Source organism: Myotis yumanensis, unplaced genomic scaffold, assembly GCF_028538775.1.
Source record: "Myotis yumanensis isolate MYYU_CA2020_CCGP unplaced genomic scaffold, mMyoYum1.0.hap1 SCAF_8, whole genome shotgun sequence".
Lineage (NCBI taxonomy): Eukaryota > Metazoa > Chordata > Mammalia > Chiroptera > Vespertilionidae > Myotis > Myotis yumanensis.
Window position 1 is genome coordinate 70,885,163 of NW_027223759.1, and position 20,690 is coordinate 70,905,852.

Sequence of the window (20,690 nt, forward strand, 5' to 3'; positions counted from 1 at the left end):
TATAATACTTTTGAAGATGATGATGGATGCACAGAGAATTAGCCTGATGGAGAAATCTTAATAAAATATTACATCTTCACTCAAAACTGGAGTAAAAAACTTATTCCCAATATTCTTAAGATGTTAGGCACATTGGAGCCATAAATTCCTTTGATACTTTACGTACTTTGTAGATATAGAGAATTAAGTAGTGCATGATTTTTTTGTAAATTCACTTCATGTTTTTAGTGAATCTGCTACTTATGCCAAAGATTACAGTACATATAACTTATTATATTTTCAGTGTTAAGTTTCAAAAAAGAGTTATACACTTAACTAGCAGATTAGGGGAAATTCTAAGTTCTTTTATTTGGATGGTGAGGGAAGTAGAAGAATGTGATCTTTGAAATAAGAAAATCAGAGTTTTTAGGATTGTGTGATTTAAAAACTCAGTACTTTATAGTATTTGGTTTTTGATGGCCATTTTAAAATTAAGAATAAAAAACAAAATATTCAATATTAATTTTTTAATATTTATATTAGAAAAATATATTTGGAAAACAAAAGAAAGATATAAATATGCGTGTGTCTGTGTTATTCCTTTTCAATCCTTAGGGACCAATGTTTGTGCCAAGGACAATGGTGGATGCCAGCAACTTTGTCTTTATAGAGGGAATTCCCAGAGAACTTGTGCTTGTGCCCATGGTTCTTTAGCAGAGGATGGAGTTAATTGCCGAAGGCATGAAGGCTATTTGCTGTATTCAGGGAGAACGATATTAAAAAGCATACATCTTTCTGATGAAGCCAATTTAAACTCACCGATAAGGCCATATGAGAACCCACATTATTTCAAGAATGTCATAGCCTTGGCTTTTGACTATAATCAACAAAGAAGAGGTACCAACCGAATTTTTTACAGTGATGCACACTTTGGAAATATACAGCTTATTAAAGATAACTGGGAAGACAGACAAGTAATTGTTGAAAGTAAGTACAAGAATTTATTTTAAAATACTTTGATGGAAATGAGTATCCTTTGGATCAGTAGAGAGATTAGAGTGGTAATTCCATGGAGGAATAACATTTTCCTAAAGTTTATATTCAAGAATTAATGCAACTAAATTATCCAACCTACCAAAAGTCAAAGAAATAATTAACTGCTAGCATGTACAGCAAGCATGTTAAACTCGAAGCCTGCAGGCTGCATGCCTCATTTATTTGCCCTGCATTAGCCTTTGAGTTTGACATGCTTGACAGCATATACATTATGATTATTTGCCTCTAATCATGGAATTTTCAATATATTCCCTCATAATGTTTCTTATAAATACTAGTAAGTAGATTAAAATTCATGGAACATTATTTTCAGTATAAAACTTACTAATTTTATTTCACTGGATAAAAGTATATCTTTAAGAATATCTTCTTTTTTAAAGAATATAGTCTTAATTATTTCAGTGAATTTGTTTTCTCAAATGAATCTTTTAATATATATAGTATATTTACAAACATGTACAGTCTTGATAAGAAAATGTTATTAAAAGAAAGACTTTATTATTTTTAAATACTTTAAATACTTCTTCAAGCATAATATTGTGTAGATTATCCATTTATAATTTAGAGAAACCTTTTTCCTATCATCCAGCTTTTACAAGGACTATCTTCATATTCCTCATACAGCATCTCTCTTTTTTCTATCTTTATGTGATTTCCATATATTCCCCACTTTTCCACTTTCACTATACTGAGATCAATCACTTTTGTTATATTTTAAATTGTAAATACTATACATATTTATTATAAAGGCTTCAAGTTATATGGGCTTAAAAATGATCATTCTGCCTTTACATACAACATTGATTCAATTTATTTACTCATAATTGAAGATTGGTATGCCTCTAGAATTTATTATGCATGTGTGTGAGTGTTGTTGGTAGTTACAAAAAATAGAATGATCCTATGTGCATTATTCGGTTGCTTTTTTCCCACCTATAACATATCTTGAAAAGCTTTCATTTCAGTACATAGGCTGCATCTTATTCTTTTGAAAGCCTGTTCCTAATTCTATACTAAGGATAAAGTAATTTACTTAACCATTTTCTTATTGATAAACATTTAGGCTGTTTCTGGTATCTCATCATTATTTACAATGGCACAGTAAACATTTGCATATATAAGTATGTGTATTCACATATATGATATTTTTAGCATAAAATCATAGGAATAATGGAATTGCAAAGTCAGTGTTTATTTTATTATTTTATAGCTGATTGAATTTCTCTCAAAAAAGACCATATCATTTTATGTTTTCATCAATTATCTGTAAAAACCTATCTTTCCTTACTTTTGCCAACAATGATTTTCTTTTTTTAATTTCTTTATTGATTAAGGTATTATATATGTGATTTTATAATTTTTATCTTATGACTAACAAATAAAAATGTCAACATATATTAATATACATTTACCTGCTAACATATGAGCTCCAGCATCTAATTCTATGTTTACTCACATAAAAATAGATATTTCAGATCAGACTTTGTACTGTACACCCCATGCTATATCTGCCACTGCTCAATTTGTTCTTTCAACATTTAATATCCTTCAAAATCCATTTTGTTTGTTCAGATCCTATAGAGCCTTTCCAAATGAGTTCAAGTATATACTTTATAAACATATTTACTATACAAATATACATTCTTGTTCTTTTATTCTCTAGGTTATTGATAATTTCACACCAATTTATATATTTTAGCACATACCATTTTGACTGTGTGTGTGTGTGTGTGTGTGTGTGTGCTCGCGTGTGTGTGTGAAAATACAACTATAGCAGTACTGGCCACAGAGTTCAGATGTATTTGATTCTTTGGGAATATCTATATGAAGTTTACATTATAATATGCTTTGGTCTTCCATTTTCCTAGACATATGCAATTCAGAGTTGGAAGTGTTCATATTATATCCATAATATATTAATGAACTTATTCATTTGTTGTGCTCCAATTTTTATTTTGTCAGGCACCCTGGAAGTAAAAATGAATATAAGTTCATAGACTCCAGAGGCCACAGTTTAAGAGGAAAGCTACAAATGAATAACATTGAAATTTAATAGAATTCACAAGATTCCAAAGGCCTAGAGAATATTTAAAAATCTGCCTGAGGAAGGAAGAGGAGTCCATTGAGCTGAGTTGAGGAAATTTAAAGGATCAATAGGTGTCTGTCAGTTGATTGGGTCAAGTGAAAAAGAGGATAGAAAGAGGAATAATTCTAGACATGTGGTTTCCTGGGCATCCCCAATTCATGTTCAAGGAGTCTAACAGATCAAAACTGTCTCATAGTAATACTAGATATTTGCCTTTTGAAACTGTGTTGACATCTGCGCTGATGGTGCAGAAGCAATGGTGGCTGATTTGCTAGTAGCTTAGACTAATCAAAACAGTGGCACTGCTCTGCTGGTATGGCTCAGTTAGTTGGAGAATCATCCTATGCACCAAAGGTCTCAGGTTAGATTCCTGGTCAGGGCCCATACCTGGGTTGCGGGTTCAATACCCGCTCAGGGCACATGCAGAGGGTGGCCAATCTCTCTCTCTCTCTCTAAGCTTGTCCTCAGGTGAGGATTCAAAACCAAAACAAAAAACCGTGGCACCAAACTGTACTAATAGCAATTGTAATTTTCACTGCCACTTAATAGTAGTAAAAAAAAAAAAAGACAATTTCCCTTAACATCTTTGAAGAGTAAAAAATTAATTGTATTATATTCTGATACTTCAGTACACATCTTTTAAACACTCTGTGTAGTAAAATGCACATAATACACTTTTTATGCACCCTGAAGTATGGTATGCATTCATGGTTTCATTTACCTGAAGGAAACCCTGTATTTGTGTGATTATTTGAATTCCAGCTTCTTTTAAGGAATGTTATTTTTCACTTGAAAGAATGAGGAATAGACAAACTATAGTTATTCAAACCTAGGTGTGTGACAGACATTTTCTAGAGCATTGGCACAATGAGTCTGTCACTACAAAGAAATATGTTTCGGTGTTTGTTGCAAATATTAAAAATCAAGCTTTGAGGTAAAATTAAACTGTGTAAGACTTGTATTCACTACAATAGACTTGATATTTTCCCAATATTTAAAGGCTTTTCTGATGAGAGGAGTGGTAACATGACTAATGTGAATTTTGGGGTATTGCATAATGTGATATGTCATCATCTGACAGATATAAATAATTCAGAAAAATATTTTCCAAATAATATGATAAAATGATGCATGGGTAAATGATCCATTCAGAGTTCAAGATAAACCAATGAATGTTAATGTAATAGAACATAAGAAGTTCATCATGGTGTTTTCTGATACCACATTAAAGCTAACCTTCAAGTAATGACCACTTGCCATATGTTGGGTAGTATGAAATAATATCCCTTTTCAATTGCATGGCTGTGTGAAGCTGTATTTTCTTCACATAATGTCAACTAAAACACCACAGTAGATAGGATGAGGAAGTAGATGTGAGAATTAAGCTATCTTCTAGTAATCCAGACTTTAAACAGATTTATAAAATTGTAAGAAAATATTTTATTTTTATTTAAAAAATATAGCTACTTACTTAGATGTTATTTATATTAATATGCAAGTAATTCATTTTTGTATTTTAAAATAAATTAATTTACCTTAAAAACAAAATTTTTAGCTTAAATTTCCCATATAGTAAACTAGAGGCCCGGTGCACGAAATTCATGCACTCGGGGGAGTCTCTTGGCCTAGCCTGCACCCTCTCGTAGTCTGGGAGCCCTCAGGGGATGTCCAACTAATGGCGCGGGGAGCAGGCCTAAGTGTCAGTCGGACATCCTCCATGCTCCCACCACTGCTGCTGCACTCACCAGCCTTGAGAGCTCCTGCATTGAGCGCTGCCCCCTGGTGGTCAGTGTGTGTCATAGCAAGTGGTCGTTCTGCGGTTCAGTCAATTTGCATATTAGCCTTTTATTATATAGGATAACTATAGAATTTACTATAGTAAATAACCTAACTCAAATATACATCATATCTCTGGAGTCCTTGATAATTTTTAAGAGTGAAAAACACCTCAGATCAAAAAGATTGCAAACTGCTAGATTAAGGGATTTTTTTTTTTTTTTTTTTTGCATAAAGATTTGAAAAAGCACAAGGTAGACAAGGAGTCACATATCATTTGGTATGATTAAAACATGGGTGTACATAGCATGAATTGGTGTTAGATGAAGCTGGAGTCCTATGGAAGAATCCAATATCTAGAATTTGGTCTGCCAACATAGGCTTTATATATATATATATATATATAAATAATATATATAAAGAGGTAATATGCTAATTGGTCCTAACAGTGTCCCAGTCAAGACGGGTCAACAGGCTGCACGCGCACAGGAGCTGGTGGGCGGGGACGGGGGCAGGGACTTCCGCCACCAGCGCAGGCTCAGGCAGGCCTGCCCAGCACTAACATCACGCTGCCTCGGAGGCAGAGGCTGCTCCCAATGAAGGCATGTCCAGGCCTGCTGCTCCACCTGGCCCAGAGCGGGGCATCAGGATGGGGGAGCCCCCCTGGCAGATTTTCACACAGGCCCACAGCTCCGCCTGGCCCGGAGGGGGGGCGTCAGGAGGGGGGGCAGGGCCTCGGCAGGGAGCTCTCAGCACTCCTGCACTGTGGTCTGAAGGCGCAGAGAGGAACAGAGAGCAGATGGGCAGTTAGGGGGTTTAGGCCAGGAGCAGAGAGCAGATAGGCAGTTAGGGGGATCAGAAAAGGAGGAGAGAGCACTTAGGGGGATCAGGCTGGCAGGGGAGAGCAGTTAGGCAGTTAGAGGGATCAGGTCAGGAGGGGAGAGCAGTTATGGGCATCAGGCAGGCAGGCAGGTGAGAGCTTAGGAGCCAGTGGTTCTGGATTGAGAGAGGGATCCCAGATTGGAGAGGGTGCAGGCCAGGCTGAGGGGGACCCCCCCCCCATGCACAAATTTCATGCACAGCCTCTAGTTGATATATAATTTACACACCATAAAATTCACCTGTTAAAAGTGTACAGTTCAATAGTAATATTGAATATTATATGATAGTACATGATTGGTTTTTATTTAACTTTATTTTTATTGTTGACACTATTACAGTTGTCCCCATCTCCCCTTTGCCCACCTCCACCCATCTCCCATTCCCACTTCCCTTTGACTATCACCTCACTATTATCTGTATCCATGGGCTATGTATATATGTTCTTTGGCTAATCTCGTTACCTTCTTTCATGTGGTCCCCCACACTGACAGCTGTCATTCTGTTCCATGTATCCATGCTTCTGGTTCTATTTGTTTATCAGTTTATTTTATTCATTTCATCCACATATAAGTGAGATCATATGGTATTTGTCTTTCTCTGAATGGCTTGTTTCACTGAGCATAATTAGCTTTTAAAATTAGGTAAATACATATGTATGTTTGTGTATGTAACATAAAATTTCCCATTTAACTATTTTTAATTGTACAATTCAGTGTCATTAATTACATTCACAATATTGTGCAACCATCACCATTGAGTAAGAAATAATTAAAATGGAAACAAATAAAAATCTTGGAAATGAAAAATATAACATTATAATAACAATTAAAAAGAAATCCCCATTGGTAGAATAAAGTTTATGCTGGAGTAGTGGGTGTGAAAATGAATAAATGGGATGTAAATTAATTAATGAGGAATTAATCCAAAAATTAGAGAAAAATGGTAACAAAACAAACATGAGCGCAGTTGTGAAACTTGGAAGTAGTAGGTTCAATACACTTATAGCTGGTAGATATTGACTAATGCCAGAAAGGGAAGAAAAGCAGCCTTCAAAGAGATAATGATGGAGTTTACTAGAAATGAAGAAACAAATAGATGCTAAGATTGAAAATGCACTCTGAGTGCTAAGAAGATTAAGTTGGCTATCAAAGTAAAACTTCAGTTAAACATAAAAAAAGGGAAAGACTTAAGATGCTCCCAGAAGGACTAGAGAGATCAGATGGACAAATGGTTTTAAGCAAACTTCTCATCAGTAACATTGGTAATATTTACACACTTCTAAGAAAACATATAATTCTATAATTGACTAAACTCTATCCAAAATGAAGAGAAATAAAGATTGTTTTAGACATAAAATGTCAGCAATAGTATATCTAAATATTCTCACAAATAAAGACATGAAATAATTGCTTCAAACTTGACTGCAATCAGTTTGAAATAAATTTTGTATTTTACATTGTGACTCAGTATATGTTTCAGATTTACAAAGCAATATCTTTATTCTGTAGGACTTATTCTGATGTTATTTTTAGCCAACCTAAGCATAGTTGTTTTTTGTTTGTTTGTTTATTTTAACCAAACATTGTTTCAAATAAGCTCAAATGGTGTCTCTGCATTCAATAAACAATTAAGATATATAATTAAATGAAGCTACTCTTGAACTAGGAAGAAAAACAGAGGATGCTGAAGACCTTAATGGAGAAAATTACAAAATGTTAGTGGACATAAAAATGACCTTAAATAAAGTAATAAAATAGTTTCATTATGAGAAAACTCCATTTCCACACCTATGGAAATTTGTCCCAAATTTTCTGTAAGTTTAATGCAATTCCAAATGCCAAAATGACTTTTTCACAGAACTCCATAATAAAACTAAAACTTCATGCTGATACTAAAAGTCTCATGGAAGAGCACAATTCCAACAATGGCTAAGGCAGTTTTAAAGAAACCTACACTTGTAGTGTCTCCTTGACAAACACTTAACTTATTAAAAAGCTATAAAATTTAAAGCAATATGATATTACCAAAAGAATTAGAACAGGGGGCTCAGAAGTAGATCCATATGTACATATCTTGCAGGTGAATTTGTTATGCATTGCCACATTGCTAATTCAAATCAGTTAAATAATAATGAACTGCCTTTACCAGACTATGCTAGTACATTTTGTATGCAAGAGATAAAACAAAATTCTATCTCTAGCTCATGCTATACTCAAAAGTAAGTTCTAAGTACATTGAGTATAAATATAACTTTTAACATCAAAGAAATTATAGAAGAATATTTTTATAAACTCAGAATAGTAACATATTTTAAAAAGACAAAAAACATAATACAGTTGAAATTAAAAACATTTCCAACAGAAGATGTAAAGGAATTTAAAAGCCAAAACAAATGAAGACTAACCGAAGATATTTGTATTTCCTAAAATCAAAAAGAATGGCAATTGAATTTTAAAATATACCACTACAAAGACTAATAGAAGTATGGGTAAGTCATGATAAAATGCCACTCCCAGAAAACATATTTATATTAAAGTATATTCAAATTCACAATTCATTGAAAATTTCCTAATCAAACAATGTGATGGTATTTTCTATTTATGAATTTCACAAATTTTTAAAAAGTTTGATAATGTGGAGAAACTGGAATGTTCATATACTTTTTTACAATTTTATACGACCACTTTAGAGAGAGCCATTTTGCAATATTTTGAAATATTGGAAAAGTACATATTCTTTCATCCAGTAATTCCCACTTTTGGAGTAAACTTAGGTATTTCCACCTTTAAAAAACACAAGGGTATATTTTATGACAATTTAAAAAAAAACTTAAAAAAAACACACCAATGTGTTGTGTACAGATTGGGGCAGAAGTAGGTTTACATTTGTGAGTACCCAAAACATTAATTATTGCATTACTTTTAACCTATTTTTGCCCCACTGTGTATATACACATAGTTTTTATCTCAAATACAGCTTGATTAAAACACCCTTACTTACTATAGCCAAGAAATGGAAACAACCTAAGTGTACTTTGATGGATAAATGGGTAAATATATTGTATTATTCAGTCATTTAATAAAGAATGAAATTTTGCCGAAACCGGTTTGGCTCAGTGGATAGAGCGTCGGCCTGCGGACTGAAAGGTCCCAGGTTCGATTCCGGTCAAGGGCATGTACCTGGGTTGCGGGCACATCCCCAGTAGGAGATGTGCAGGAGGCGGCTGATCGATGTTTCTCTCTCATCGATGTTTCTAACTCTCTATCTCTCTCCCTTCCTCTCTGTAAAAAATCAATAAAATATATTTAAAAAAAAAAAAAAAAAGAATGAAATTTTGCCATTTGTGACAACATGGTACCTAGAGGGCTTTAGGGGAAGTAAAATAAGTCAAACAGAGAAAGACAAATACTATATGTGGTATCTAAAAAGGAAAAGAGAACTCTGTGTCAGGCTTGGGTGACTGCCCCAGTAGATCATGACAGTAGATCTGATAAGAGTTCTGTTTGCAAAAAAAAAAAAAAAAAATACACACAAACTTCTGGATCATGTCCATGTGGAAGAAAGCTAGGGCCAACGTTTATTATAAAACTTAAACTTCACTAAGAAATGTATGGAGGGATCTATAATTGTTATAGTTAGTGAGTCTGATTAAGAATGGAGAGAGGATAGGAAGGGTTCTGGGAAACTGAAGCATCTGTCATTGGATAGAGCAATTTATAGGGATGTTAGGTGGACTTTAGGGCAGTAGTAATTCAGATATGAATTAATGTCCCAATATTGGATTACTGCCAAGTAAGTTCTCAGTAGGTGAGTGGGGGTGGGGATAACAAGATTACTATTCCCTGATCAGAACAACTTCAGTATTAAATGTCAATTTAAAGTTAATTATATATACATGTTTTTGTTTGTTTTTTAAAAAATATATTTTATTGATTTTTTACAGAGAGGAAAGGAGAGGGATAGAGATAGAGAGTTAGAAACATCCATGAGAGAGAAGCATCGATCAGCTGCCTCCTGCACACCCCCCACTGGGGATGTGCCCGCAACCAAGGTACATGCTCTTGACCGGAATCAAACCCAGGACCCTTCGGTCCGCAGGCCGACGCTCTATCTGCTGAGCCAAACTGGTTAGGGCTATATACACGTTTTTAAACCCTAGTCTAGAAGTTGAGAGTTTAGTTTGTATCAATTAGCTTTAATTTCATAATAAAGCATCCCAGAATTCAATGTCTTAAAACAATGACTACTTATAAATACCACTATTGTATGGGTTATCTAGGTGGTTCTTCTAGTCTGACTCAGCTTCTCAGATCTCCAACCAGCTGGCAGATCAAATGGTAGCTGGTTTTCAAGGATGGTCTCCCTCATATACCTGGTAGTAGGCAGCCTGTGTTCTGAGTTACTGGGCCTCAAATCTGTCATTATGCAACCAGCTAGCTTGGCATGGTCTCAGAGACCTAAGAAAGAGCTGGCCCCAATATGAAAATATTTTGTAAGCCATTTTTATTAATGTCTCATTGGTCAGGGCAAGTCACATGACCAAGTCCAGGTTCAAAGAATAGATTCACATTGATGGCAGATTCTGCAAAAAGGCCGCACACATACATGAAGAGGAAGTTCCATCTTCTGTGAGCAACACAATTATATAAGTGATTTTTAGCTTATCCCTCTAAAATCCTAAATAATAATTTAAAATTTGGCCTGGCTTTTGACAATTCACTTTCTTTGTTGTTTTATTTGTTATACAATGTTTCTTGGCAACCAGTAGTAAGCTATGACAATAATATCTTGTTTACACATGAGCTATACATCAATCTATATTTAATGGTGAAAAAATAAAACTAGACAGGAATTATCTAGTGGGAAAAAGATATGACAAAACTATGGATAGTTTAGTGGATTTAATGGCACTGTATTGATTGTCACCATCAAGAGTATAAACTTTTTCAGATTTATCTCAAATAATGCTTTTTTTCTAAGAAGTTCCTCATGATCAGCTGCTATTAAGCCACTTTGATCACTTAACAATTTTATGAAATCAATGTGACTGAAAAAAGTTTCTTTATTTTGTTTTGTTTTGTTTTTGTAGTTTTGACTCAAACATAGAAGTTATAAATGGCTACTAAGGGAAAAAAAATCTGTGATGTAGTGTTAGAGGAGGCATTTTTCATAGAAAGTAATAAAAGAAAGTATACACATTAGAATCTCCTTTTCCTTTTGAGAGATGTGTGGCATGAATTCAGCAGATGAAATCAATGTACTGTGAATTATAAATAGGTGTTTGAGGGCCTGGATGATGAATTCAAAACTCTTAAGAAAGCAGCAGAGCACCTGTTGATAAAGGCAGGGACACAAGTGAATCCGTTTCTTCTTGAAACATGGTTATCATTGGCAGCAGTGAAGTTACTTGCTATTGTTTGAAGGGGCAAGATATTTCAATTTCATATAAATGCTGAATGTGCTTAGTATTTTTAGGTTTCTAATGCAAGAATAAATAAAGTTTATGAGAAATTAATGTGTGTTATCTATATATTCAACTTGCTATTCTGAGCTATTCAGGATAATATATCTAGTTAAAAATTCCAACAGAGAGGGATGGAGGAAAGGTGAGTGGAAGAGAGAGAAGGAGAGATAGAGAGGGGAAGAATATTAAAAGAATTTACACTAAAACAAACCTTTATATAATATGCTTCCCAGGACAGTTTTCTTCCTTACTTGAGTTTTAATTATATAGTTTTAAAGTGACATACTTAAAAATAAATAGATTATATTTCAAATATTGATATAGTTAGCCTTATTTACAACATCTATTTTTATATAATAGAAGGGTAATATGCAAATTGACCCTAACAGTGGAACAACCGGTCACTATGACACACACTGACCACCACGGGGCAGACGCTTGATGCAGGAGCTGCCCTCTGGTGGTCAGTGCACTCCCACAGAGGGAACTCTGCTTAGTTACAAGCCAGCTGATGGCTGTGAGTGCAGTGGCGGTGGCAGGATCCTCTCCCACCTCCTCAGCAGCGCTAAGGATGTCCAACTGCCCTCAGTTGGGCATCTCCCAAGGGCTCCCAGGTTGTCAGAGGATGTCTGACTGCCAACTTAGGCATGATCCCCTGGGGAGCAGGCCTAACCCAGCAGGTGGACATACTTCAAAGGGTCCTGGACAGCAAAAGGGCCCAGGCCATGCTGAGGGACCCCCCGCCCCTCCCAGTGCACACATTTTCATGCACTGGGCCTCTAGTAACATAATATGTGGCTCAGTTATCACTCTTACAGAACAGCATTCTCAAAATACTTTATGTTATGTTTAAATTAATGTCAGCTGCTGCAAGCCTCATTAACGTTTTTTTAGATTTCTACAAAGTAGAAATTGTACTGTGTAGTTCAATGTTTACTGACATGTTGATAAATGTAAGTGTTAACCAATACACTATATGCTACGGTTCCTCTCCATTTCCTTCAGCAATTTAAACCTGATGCTCTTCCTTCTTCCTTCCCTTCCCTTTCATACAGTCTTTCTCAATGAGAACAGTATTATTATTGATGCCTTCATGCCCTTATCAATCTTCTCACAGTTTTCAAGAATACTTTTGACTCCATTGTGCTCTGTTTTTACTTTCCACTAAGGCTTGATAATAGCCTAGATCTGATCACTCTTTAGCACTGCTCTACCTAAAGACCTTGAACTTCATGTTCCTTCTCTTTAAACATAATCTGATTATATTGCATCTAGAATAATCTATCAGTCTGCTATCTGCCTTATAAATATCCTACACTTCACACTTACCCATCCTTAGCACTGCTGAGGAGGCGGGAGAGGCTCCCACCACCACTGCTGTACTGGCAGCCATCAGCCTGGCTTGTGGCTGAGCAGAGCTCCCCCTATGGAAGCCCACTGACTGCCAGGGGCAGCTCCTGCATTGAGCGTCTGCCCCCTGGTGGTCAGTGTGTGTCATAGTGACCAGTCATTCCCAGTCGTTCTGCTGTTAGGGTCAATTTGATATTACCCTTTTATTACATAGGATAGAGGCCTGGTGCATGGGGTGGGGGCCAGCTGATTTGCCCTGAAGCGTGTCCCAGATCAGGATGGGGGTCCCTGCTAGGGTGCCTGGCCAACCTGGGTGAGAGGCTGATGGCTTTTTGCAGGCTGGTCACAGCCCCTTGAGGGTGGGGGTCCCCGCTGGGGTGCCTGGCCAGTCTGGGTGAGGGGCTGATGGCTGTTTGCAGGCTCACCACGGCCCCCAGCCACCCAAGCTCCCAGTGAAGGCTGGCTGGAAGCAAGTATCTGGGATTTATTTATCTTCTATAATTGAAACTTTGTAGCCTTGAGCGGAGGCCAGGATTGGCCAGGGCAGGCGGGAAGCTTGGTTTCCTCCATCGCTGGGGCAGCCAAGCCTCCTGCTTGCTCCAGCTCCATGGCTGCCAGCCGCCATCTTGTTTGGGTTAATTTGCATATAGTCACTCTGATTGGCTGGTGGGCCTGGCTGGTGGGCATGGCTTGTGAGTGTAGTGGAGGTATGGTCAATTTGCATGTTTCCTTTAATTAGATAACATAATTGTTAATTTTCTTCTGGCTTTCCTTTTTCCTGACCTGAGTTTCTAGAAGTGTCTATCTATTATGTACAACAATGTTTTCACTTAGTTACTCCCTAAAACACTAGTTGTTTCACCATTTCTGCATCTAAAATTGTAATTCATTTATGTCTCTAGGTTTGGTGTAATCTCAATTTAATTGATCTATCTCACCACAAATCTCTCTACTATGTAAAATTCACTCTTTCCTCTAGTCCAACACACCCTATTTGTCTTCAGAATATACAACATTCTTGTCTAAGATTCCACTCCTTTACTTATGTTGCTAAACTGCAATGGAAGAAATTTTATGGCCTTTTAATTGGTTTATATTTTGGGAACTTAGTAATTTAGATATAATTTTTTCATTCCATTAAAGGATTTTTTTTCCCCTATACCTGCAGCTCATAGTGATCTTCTTTTAAAAAAACATTCAGGACTTAATTCCTTGGTTAATATTGTATGCTATTCTTTTTCTTCATTCTTGTCTATATGATCTCTCCAAAGAAATGTCAAGTTCTTCTAGGCAGGTTCCATTACATATACTCTTTCTACACACCTTCTAATCTAAAATAGAACTCTTCACTTATAAAATGAAACTAACTAGCTATAATGTGAATTTGCAGTGTTAACCATATAATTAGATTATTAAAAGACTTGTTTCACAAGTCCTTCCCTCACTGTTCACCCCTTACAAGCTGTGTCCTTAGGCAAATTATCCCCTTTCCTTGCTTCAGTTTTCCATTTTAGGAATATGTTTTCGTTCCTTAATTACTGAATAATTACTAATCCACTTGCTTTCTTTTTTTGCCTTGAGTTTAGTATAAATCTCAGAGGGTTGATGGAATCTAATGAGTTAATAAGTGTTTTTTAGATCAGTGCCTAGAATTTAGTAAGTATTCAATTAGCATAAACCATTATGAGGTTTTGCCATCATTTTCCTTAATTGACTCATTTTCTTTAGAGCTAGATTATAATAAATTAGTAAAATCTGCATGCAAAATGACCAAACATTTTGTCAAGAACAGATGTGATTCTCCCCTCAAACTTTCAAATACTCTGAGTAAAGACACTAGAAGATCCCCAAGTAGAAGGACTTGTGTAGATGAAGAGGACCTAAGGCTCCAGAGTTCTTCAATCATCCCTCAGTTGTTTATTGAACACTAGAGGCCCGGTGCATGAAATTTGTGCATGGGGGGCGGGGGAGTCCCTCAGCCCAACCTGCACCCTCTCCAATCCAGAAGCCCTCTGGGAATGTCGTTCTGACGACTTAGGCCCACTCCCTGTTGTTCTCTGCTGTCTGCGGGGCCCGCTTGGCCACTCCCGGGTCACTGGTGACGGCCAAGCAAGCCCTGCTCTCAGCGGCCGCCCATTGGGACTGGAGGACTCCAGCAGGGCTGAGAGGACTGGGCGCTGCCATCTTGTGGCTATCGGTGCTGCCATCTTTGTGTTGGAGTGATGATTAATTTGCATATTACTCTTATATTAGGTAGGATATGCACTCAATTGATACGTGTTCTAGGCACTATGGAGCTTCTCCTAGGGAATTGCATGACAGAGGGCACTTGTGATATATTAATAGAATATTCTTATATGAGTAGCAAAAAACTGTGAGGTAGGAGATGAAAAAAAAAAACCAATAGAAAGTGATATATTTAAGGTGACAGAATTAAGGTACTCCTGTTGTTAGAAGCATTTAATTTTCCAAATATCTAAATACCCTCTGTCCTCCACCCTTTGCACTTTGAAAATTGCTGATAACATATTTGGTTGAGTGCCCACATGAAAATAAGACTAAATCAAAACTGAAAAAAATAAAAAGGAATATTGGTAAATATAAGTATTCATCAGATATGCAAGAATGTACCATGTATTAAAGCATATTTAATAAGTTTAATTTGCCTTATTCCTTTTGAATCTTCAGTATAATATTGCTTAGAGACCTATATTTGTAGAGTGATGGCTAAGAACAGAATTTATTATTAATTAATGAAAGCCTGAAGTGGCAAAACCTTTGTAGAGCATAATGTTCTATGTTTTTCCTACATTCACAAAATCCTGGGATTTGAATAGCATAGACATGGTGAGATGAATTAGCAAGGTGGGTCATCTGATGGGAACTTGCATGTTTAGTATGACATGGGTACTTGAGTCTGGACAGCTAAAGTCTGTGAAAGTGAAGTGTCTGACAATTGTACCTATTATTTAGGTGGATAATAAGATAAAATGAGATTAGTTTAGTTACCATTCAAAAGACATTTACAATAACTTTCCTGCTATGCAGTGTTAGTAGAGAATAAACAGAATTTAGTGAGATGAATATTTGTTTCAGAATTAATAAAAATAGAAGCATAATTTTCCAAGTAGTTTTTCACCAGGATGACATGAGCCATATTCAATAATTGATCAAATACCTCTTAATAGCATTAGATATTTATGTATAACTTATTTTGTAAACCCCATAACATTTTCTTTACTTCTTTTATTTACCTCCATTACTATTATTAAAATATATTCACAATATAAGGGAGAAAATTGGAAAGTAGCAAAATTTCAGATTAATATTTGTATCTAACAGCTTACATAAAACAGTGTCATTCTGAGGAGGTATAAAGGTAACTGGGTTATTTGAACTATAGGAAGAGTCAAGCAATGCAAAAGTTTTCTGCATACTCTGATGATAAACTACAAAGATTCAGAGATAAGGGAGGATAGGTCTGTTATTTGAAATGTACAAATGAATTAAACCATTCTATTCAGATTGGTTAAATATTCACTCAGCTAAACAATTGCAGTGTTTGAGTAGGACGTTCTCTTTCTTCTAGATAAACATTAAATGTGCCGTTTCCTTACCAGTATTTTACTTGGTTAGTTTGTGTTCACACTTCACACTTCAGGTTTTAGTTTAGCTCTTCCTCAACACCCACATCACACACACACACACACACACATATGTACACACACACACACACACACACACAGTTATCTTAAGCCAGAGATGAGCATGCCTTCTAGTTTTTACAAATGATTTGCAACTAGTTTGTTATAATATTATTTTTAATTGAATTATCACCTTGCCTTTGTTATATGAGAGGACACTGTGCCTTTTCCATCAGTTGATCTCCAGCCCAGCCTCTTGTCAGCCCTCGAGGCACTGTGTTGACGGGTGTTATAAATAGCTTTTGAGCAGTCTGAACCCTGGCTGCAGAGTTGCTGGAACTTAGTAAGCAATCAAGAAAATTTCACCAAAAAAAGAATCATATGCTCTCTGAAAATCAAGATTCTTGCCCTTATGGAATGTACAAGGTAGTAGGGGAAGTTTGTAGCAGAAATAACTATAAGTTAGTATGGCAAGAGGGTGGTATTAGTGTAAACAGAATTTTGCAGGTACCAAAACTAAAACAAAATATTTGCCAGCCAAGATGATTAAAGGGGCTTCCTGGAGTTGCTGGTGAGAATTGCTATTTTGGTCACTCTGACCAATAGGCATAAGGGTAAATTGATGACTTTTTGCATATGAACTAGTTCATTAATATTTTTCTTAAAATAGTATCAAGACAACACATCTTTATCTTATTTTAAAATCATCTGGTGACAGATGGTTTCTTAAAATAGGAGAGACTTCAGAATATGGCTTACCTTTATATCTACACATGCCATTCTGGTTTCCCCTGTGCACAAAATAGCTTGGACATGGCATACAAATTGAACCAATACCACTGTTTACCTTACTTGATGACTACACAGTAAGTGCTCCTTTTTTCTTTATTACTGAGTTCCTTGCAATAGTGACTGGTTTGGTAGTAGAGCGAGAAATGAATTTTGTGTCTGGATTTGAATAATATTAACAAAAGATGAGCTTTGCCTAAACTTACTATTTTCTTATCTTTGAGGAGACAGAATTACAGTTGTCAGGTAATATAATACTTTTGCACAAGATAATGCTGCAATTTGAAATTATCACCTTCCTATCGACTTAATGTCATCATTTATATTCTTGCCTTATTTAATTCAATTTCACAAATTTTCTCTTAGTAGTTACAAGGATCAGAGTCTGCTCATTCTCATTTGAAATGAAATATTAAAGGCTCTATCATTTCATAAGTAACAGCAGTTTTTACTTCCACTCATCTCTTTAGCAGAAGTACTTTACATCAGGTTTAGAAATCTATAGAAATTATATTAATTCTTCATAGAACATATTGAAGTGTTTTATTTCACAAAATATTTTTGATTAACATGAGCTGTTACTCTTGACTTTAGTTGTGAATAAATTAATAGATAATATTTATTTATTGAATCTTTATTGTGCCCTTCATTTGTTCCCTAAAAATTTATTGTACATTTACTATATGCTAAGTATTATGGGAATATGTGATTCAGTGTTTCTTCAATCCTCTTCATTTGGAAAGTCAGAACTAATGCAATTTACACTACAATGTACTACAATTCACTTCGGTACAATGAAGTGAATTAGTTATGCAAATAATAATAATAATGAAGCCGAAACCGGTTTGGCTCAGTGGATAGAGCGTCGGCCTGCGGACTAAAATGTCCCAGGTTCCAGGTTTGATTCCGGTCAAGGGCATGTACCTTGGTTGCGGGCACATCCCCAGTGGGAGGTGTGCAGGAGGCAGCTGATCAATGTTTCTCTCTCATTGATGTTTCTAACTCTCTATCTCTCTCCCTTCCTCTCTGTAAAAAATTAAAAAAGTATATTTAAAAATAATAATAATAATAATAATAATGAAACCTTGAGAGTATTTGCTTAGGAAGTTTTCAATATTTAGTATTTTTGGAAGTGTCAATGAAGTACTGATGAGGTAGTCATAATAATCTGGCCGGTCATAATAATCTGGCCACTCAGTGTATATATATAACAATACTGGCAAAAATTGTTAGCATTGAAAATATGAGCTATAAGCCAAATAATTGTTTTTGGAAACCATCATGCATCAGGCAACATTTTTATTTAATAATATATATGCACCTTTACAAAGACATGTTTTCTCATTATTTATGTCCTATGTAGCTTAGCACTATACATATATAAACACAGCAAACCATTCATTCAGCACTGCCTTTTAAAGTTCAACAAAATCAATAGTGATTTATGCACTATTGCGGGATTCTTAGTGTTTTGTTTTGTTTTTTCTGTTAGGGAGTACAAATCATATTAAAACATTAGAATGTGACATCTAAAGCTTGTCTTCCTCTTTGCCACCGGGATTTTAGAGATTTTTTTTTCTAATTTTGGTGATATCAAGATTGGGGTCACATTATTCACATCTCATAATTATTATGTTCATTGACACCTAGAGATATTTGGTAAGTTGGAATTTTATTAAGATTAAAAACATGGATTTTGGAATAAATGAGACTTGGATTTAAGTACAGATCATGTTCATTGTTTTAATATAATCAGGCTGTATGTGCCTTAATTGAAAATTAGGGAATATATTAGCATCAACTAACAGTTTATTGAGGATTAATGAAAACCGTGGCATAAGAGTGCTTACCACAGTGCCTGGTCCCAACAATTATAGGCAACGTCCAGCAGTTCTGACTATAAAGTTAAGGGAATCTTAACCCACTCAGTCTGAAGTAGCCACTGGATATAGTGTATGGCTGTTTTGACAAATTCACAATGCAGAAAGATTGTTGCCTTAATTTTTTTCTTGATTCCCACAATGTGAAATGTACTAATTATTTTTAACTTCATTCTTTACTTCTTAGTAAAGAAAATTCAATATTGATGTACTAGTATCAAGCTTCATTATTATTAGTTCATATTTTGAGGGGGAGAGTTATCCTGGACTCAGTGTAACCACAAGTGTCCTTATATAACAGAGACAGAAAGATTAGCATTAAAGAGAAAATATATAGGAATGGATGAGAGATTGGAGTGAAGCACGTAGAATATGGAAGAAGAGGAAGAGGAACATAGGTGGCCGCTAGAGGTTGGGAAAAGCAAGGAAACAGATTTTTATCTAGAGCTTCCAGAAGAAATCCAAACCCGCTTATACCTCAATTTTAGTCCAGTGATATGGATTTCAAATTTCTGAACTCTAGAATTATGAGGTAATACATTTGTGTTGTTTTATGTCACTAAATTTGTGGTGATTTGTTACAATTAAATCAGAAAATAATTCACCAATTTATACACATTTAAAGAATTATATAATTCTAAAATGCCTGTTAAAAAGTAGTAGACCTGCCCTAAACCCCTTTATTGAAGGCACTCATTTAAACTATTTTATTGAAGGCACTATTTTATTGATTTATTTGTTTGTTTTCATATATAAATGATATATTGTATTTCTAGTCCCCGAATCTTCAACATTAGGCATTCTTCAGGTTTTTTTTAAATATGTTTTTATTGATTTTAGAGAGGACAAGATGGGGAGAGAGAGATAGAGACATCAATGATGAGAAAGAATTATTGATCGGATGCCTCTTATACACCCACACTGGGGATTGAGCCTGCAATCCCGGGCACGTGCCCTGACCAGGAATCAAACCATGACCTCTTGGTTCATAGGTCAACGTTCAACATCTGAGCCACAACAGCCAGGCTATTCTTCGGTTTTCATGTACATTGACCAGGTCATTAAAAACTTGTGAGTTGCTATTCTTTGGAAAGCACTATACTTCTTGATAAAGGAGACCAGGAAGTGAGTCCTGCACAGTTACTACCTTTAAGACTGTCATTTTATATAGTAGAAGATAACAAGACAAACTCATAAACAACTATAAAATAAGGCAGCATATAATTAATGTCCTAAGGGAGCTACAAAGCATGTGCTCTGAGAATGGAAAACTCACTTTCAGTTCTGAGAGTAGAACAAATACATAAAGTTAGAACTGAATTGTAGGTGGCAAAGAGAGTACAAAGGTTTGTGTAACTAGAAGATTTATGTGCTACAAGGAGAAGGGAACACAAGGATTCTGAAAGGTATTTAAACATAGGTTATGCAGTTTTCAAATGTTTCCAGTAGATCAAACAAAGATACTATAGTCCATGGAGCAGAGGAATTATATGAAGAAGCAACTGAATTTTAAAATAAGACTACGCAAGATGTATGAGATAAGAGTAAATATTATTAGCAGTGGTTTCAGCTTAAAGCCTTAGCAAGCCAAGGCTTATTTATACCTAGATGTCAGTGGCTCTTTAGATATACATATGTTTTCTCCAGGGTAGATGAAGCCTAAATTGTCCAACACCATTGCCTAATGTAGCATGATGCATACTATCCGAAGGGTATATGTTAAGGAAGGTATCCCGCCCAAGGTAATCATAGTATATATAGTATATGCATTTTCTTCATGCATT

General features: G+C 35.5%; 1 protein-coding gene across 1 annotated transcript in view; it reads left to right on the plus strand.

Annotated features, from left to right (window-relative positions):
- LRP1B (LDL receptor related protein 1B) overlaps positions 1-20,690 on the plus strand; it is a 1,706,338-nt gene that overhangs the window by 1,294,457 nt on the left and 391,191 nt on the right. Inside the window, exon 41 of the mRNA XM_070423500.1 lies at positions 595-966. Within this exon, the coding sequence (XP_070279601.1) occupies positions 595-966 (372 nt within the window). The remainder of the gene's footprint in view (positions 1-594; positions 967-20,690) is intronic.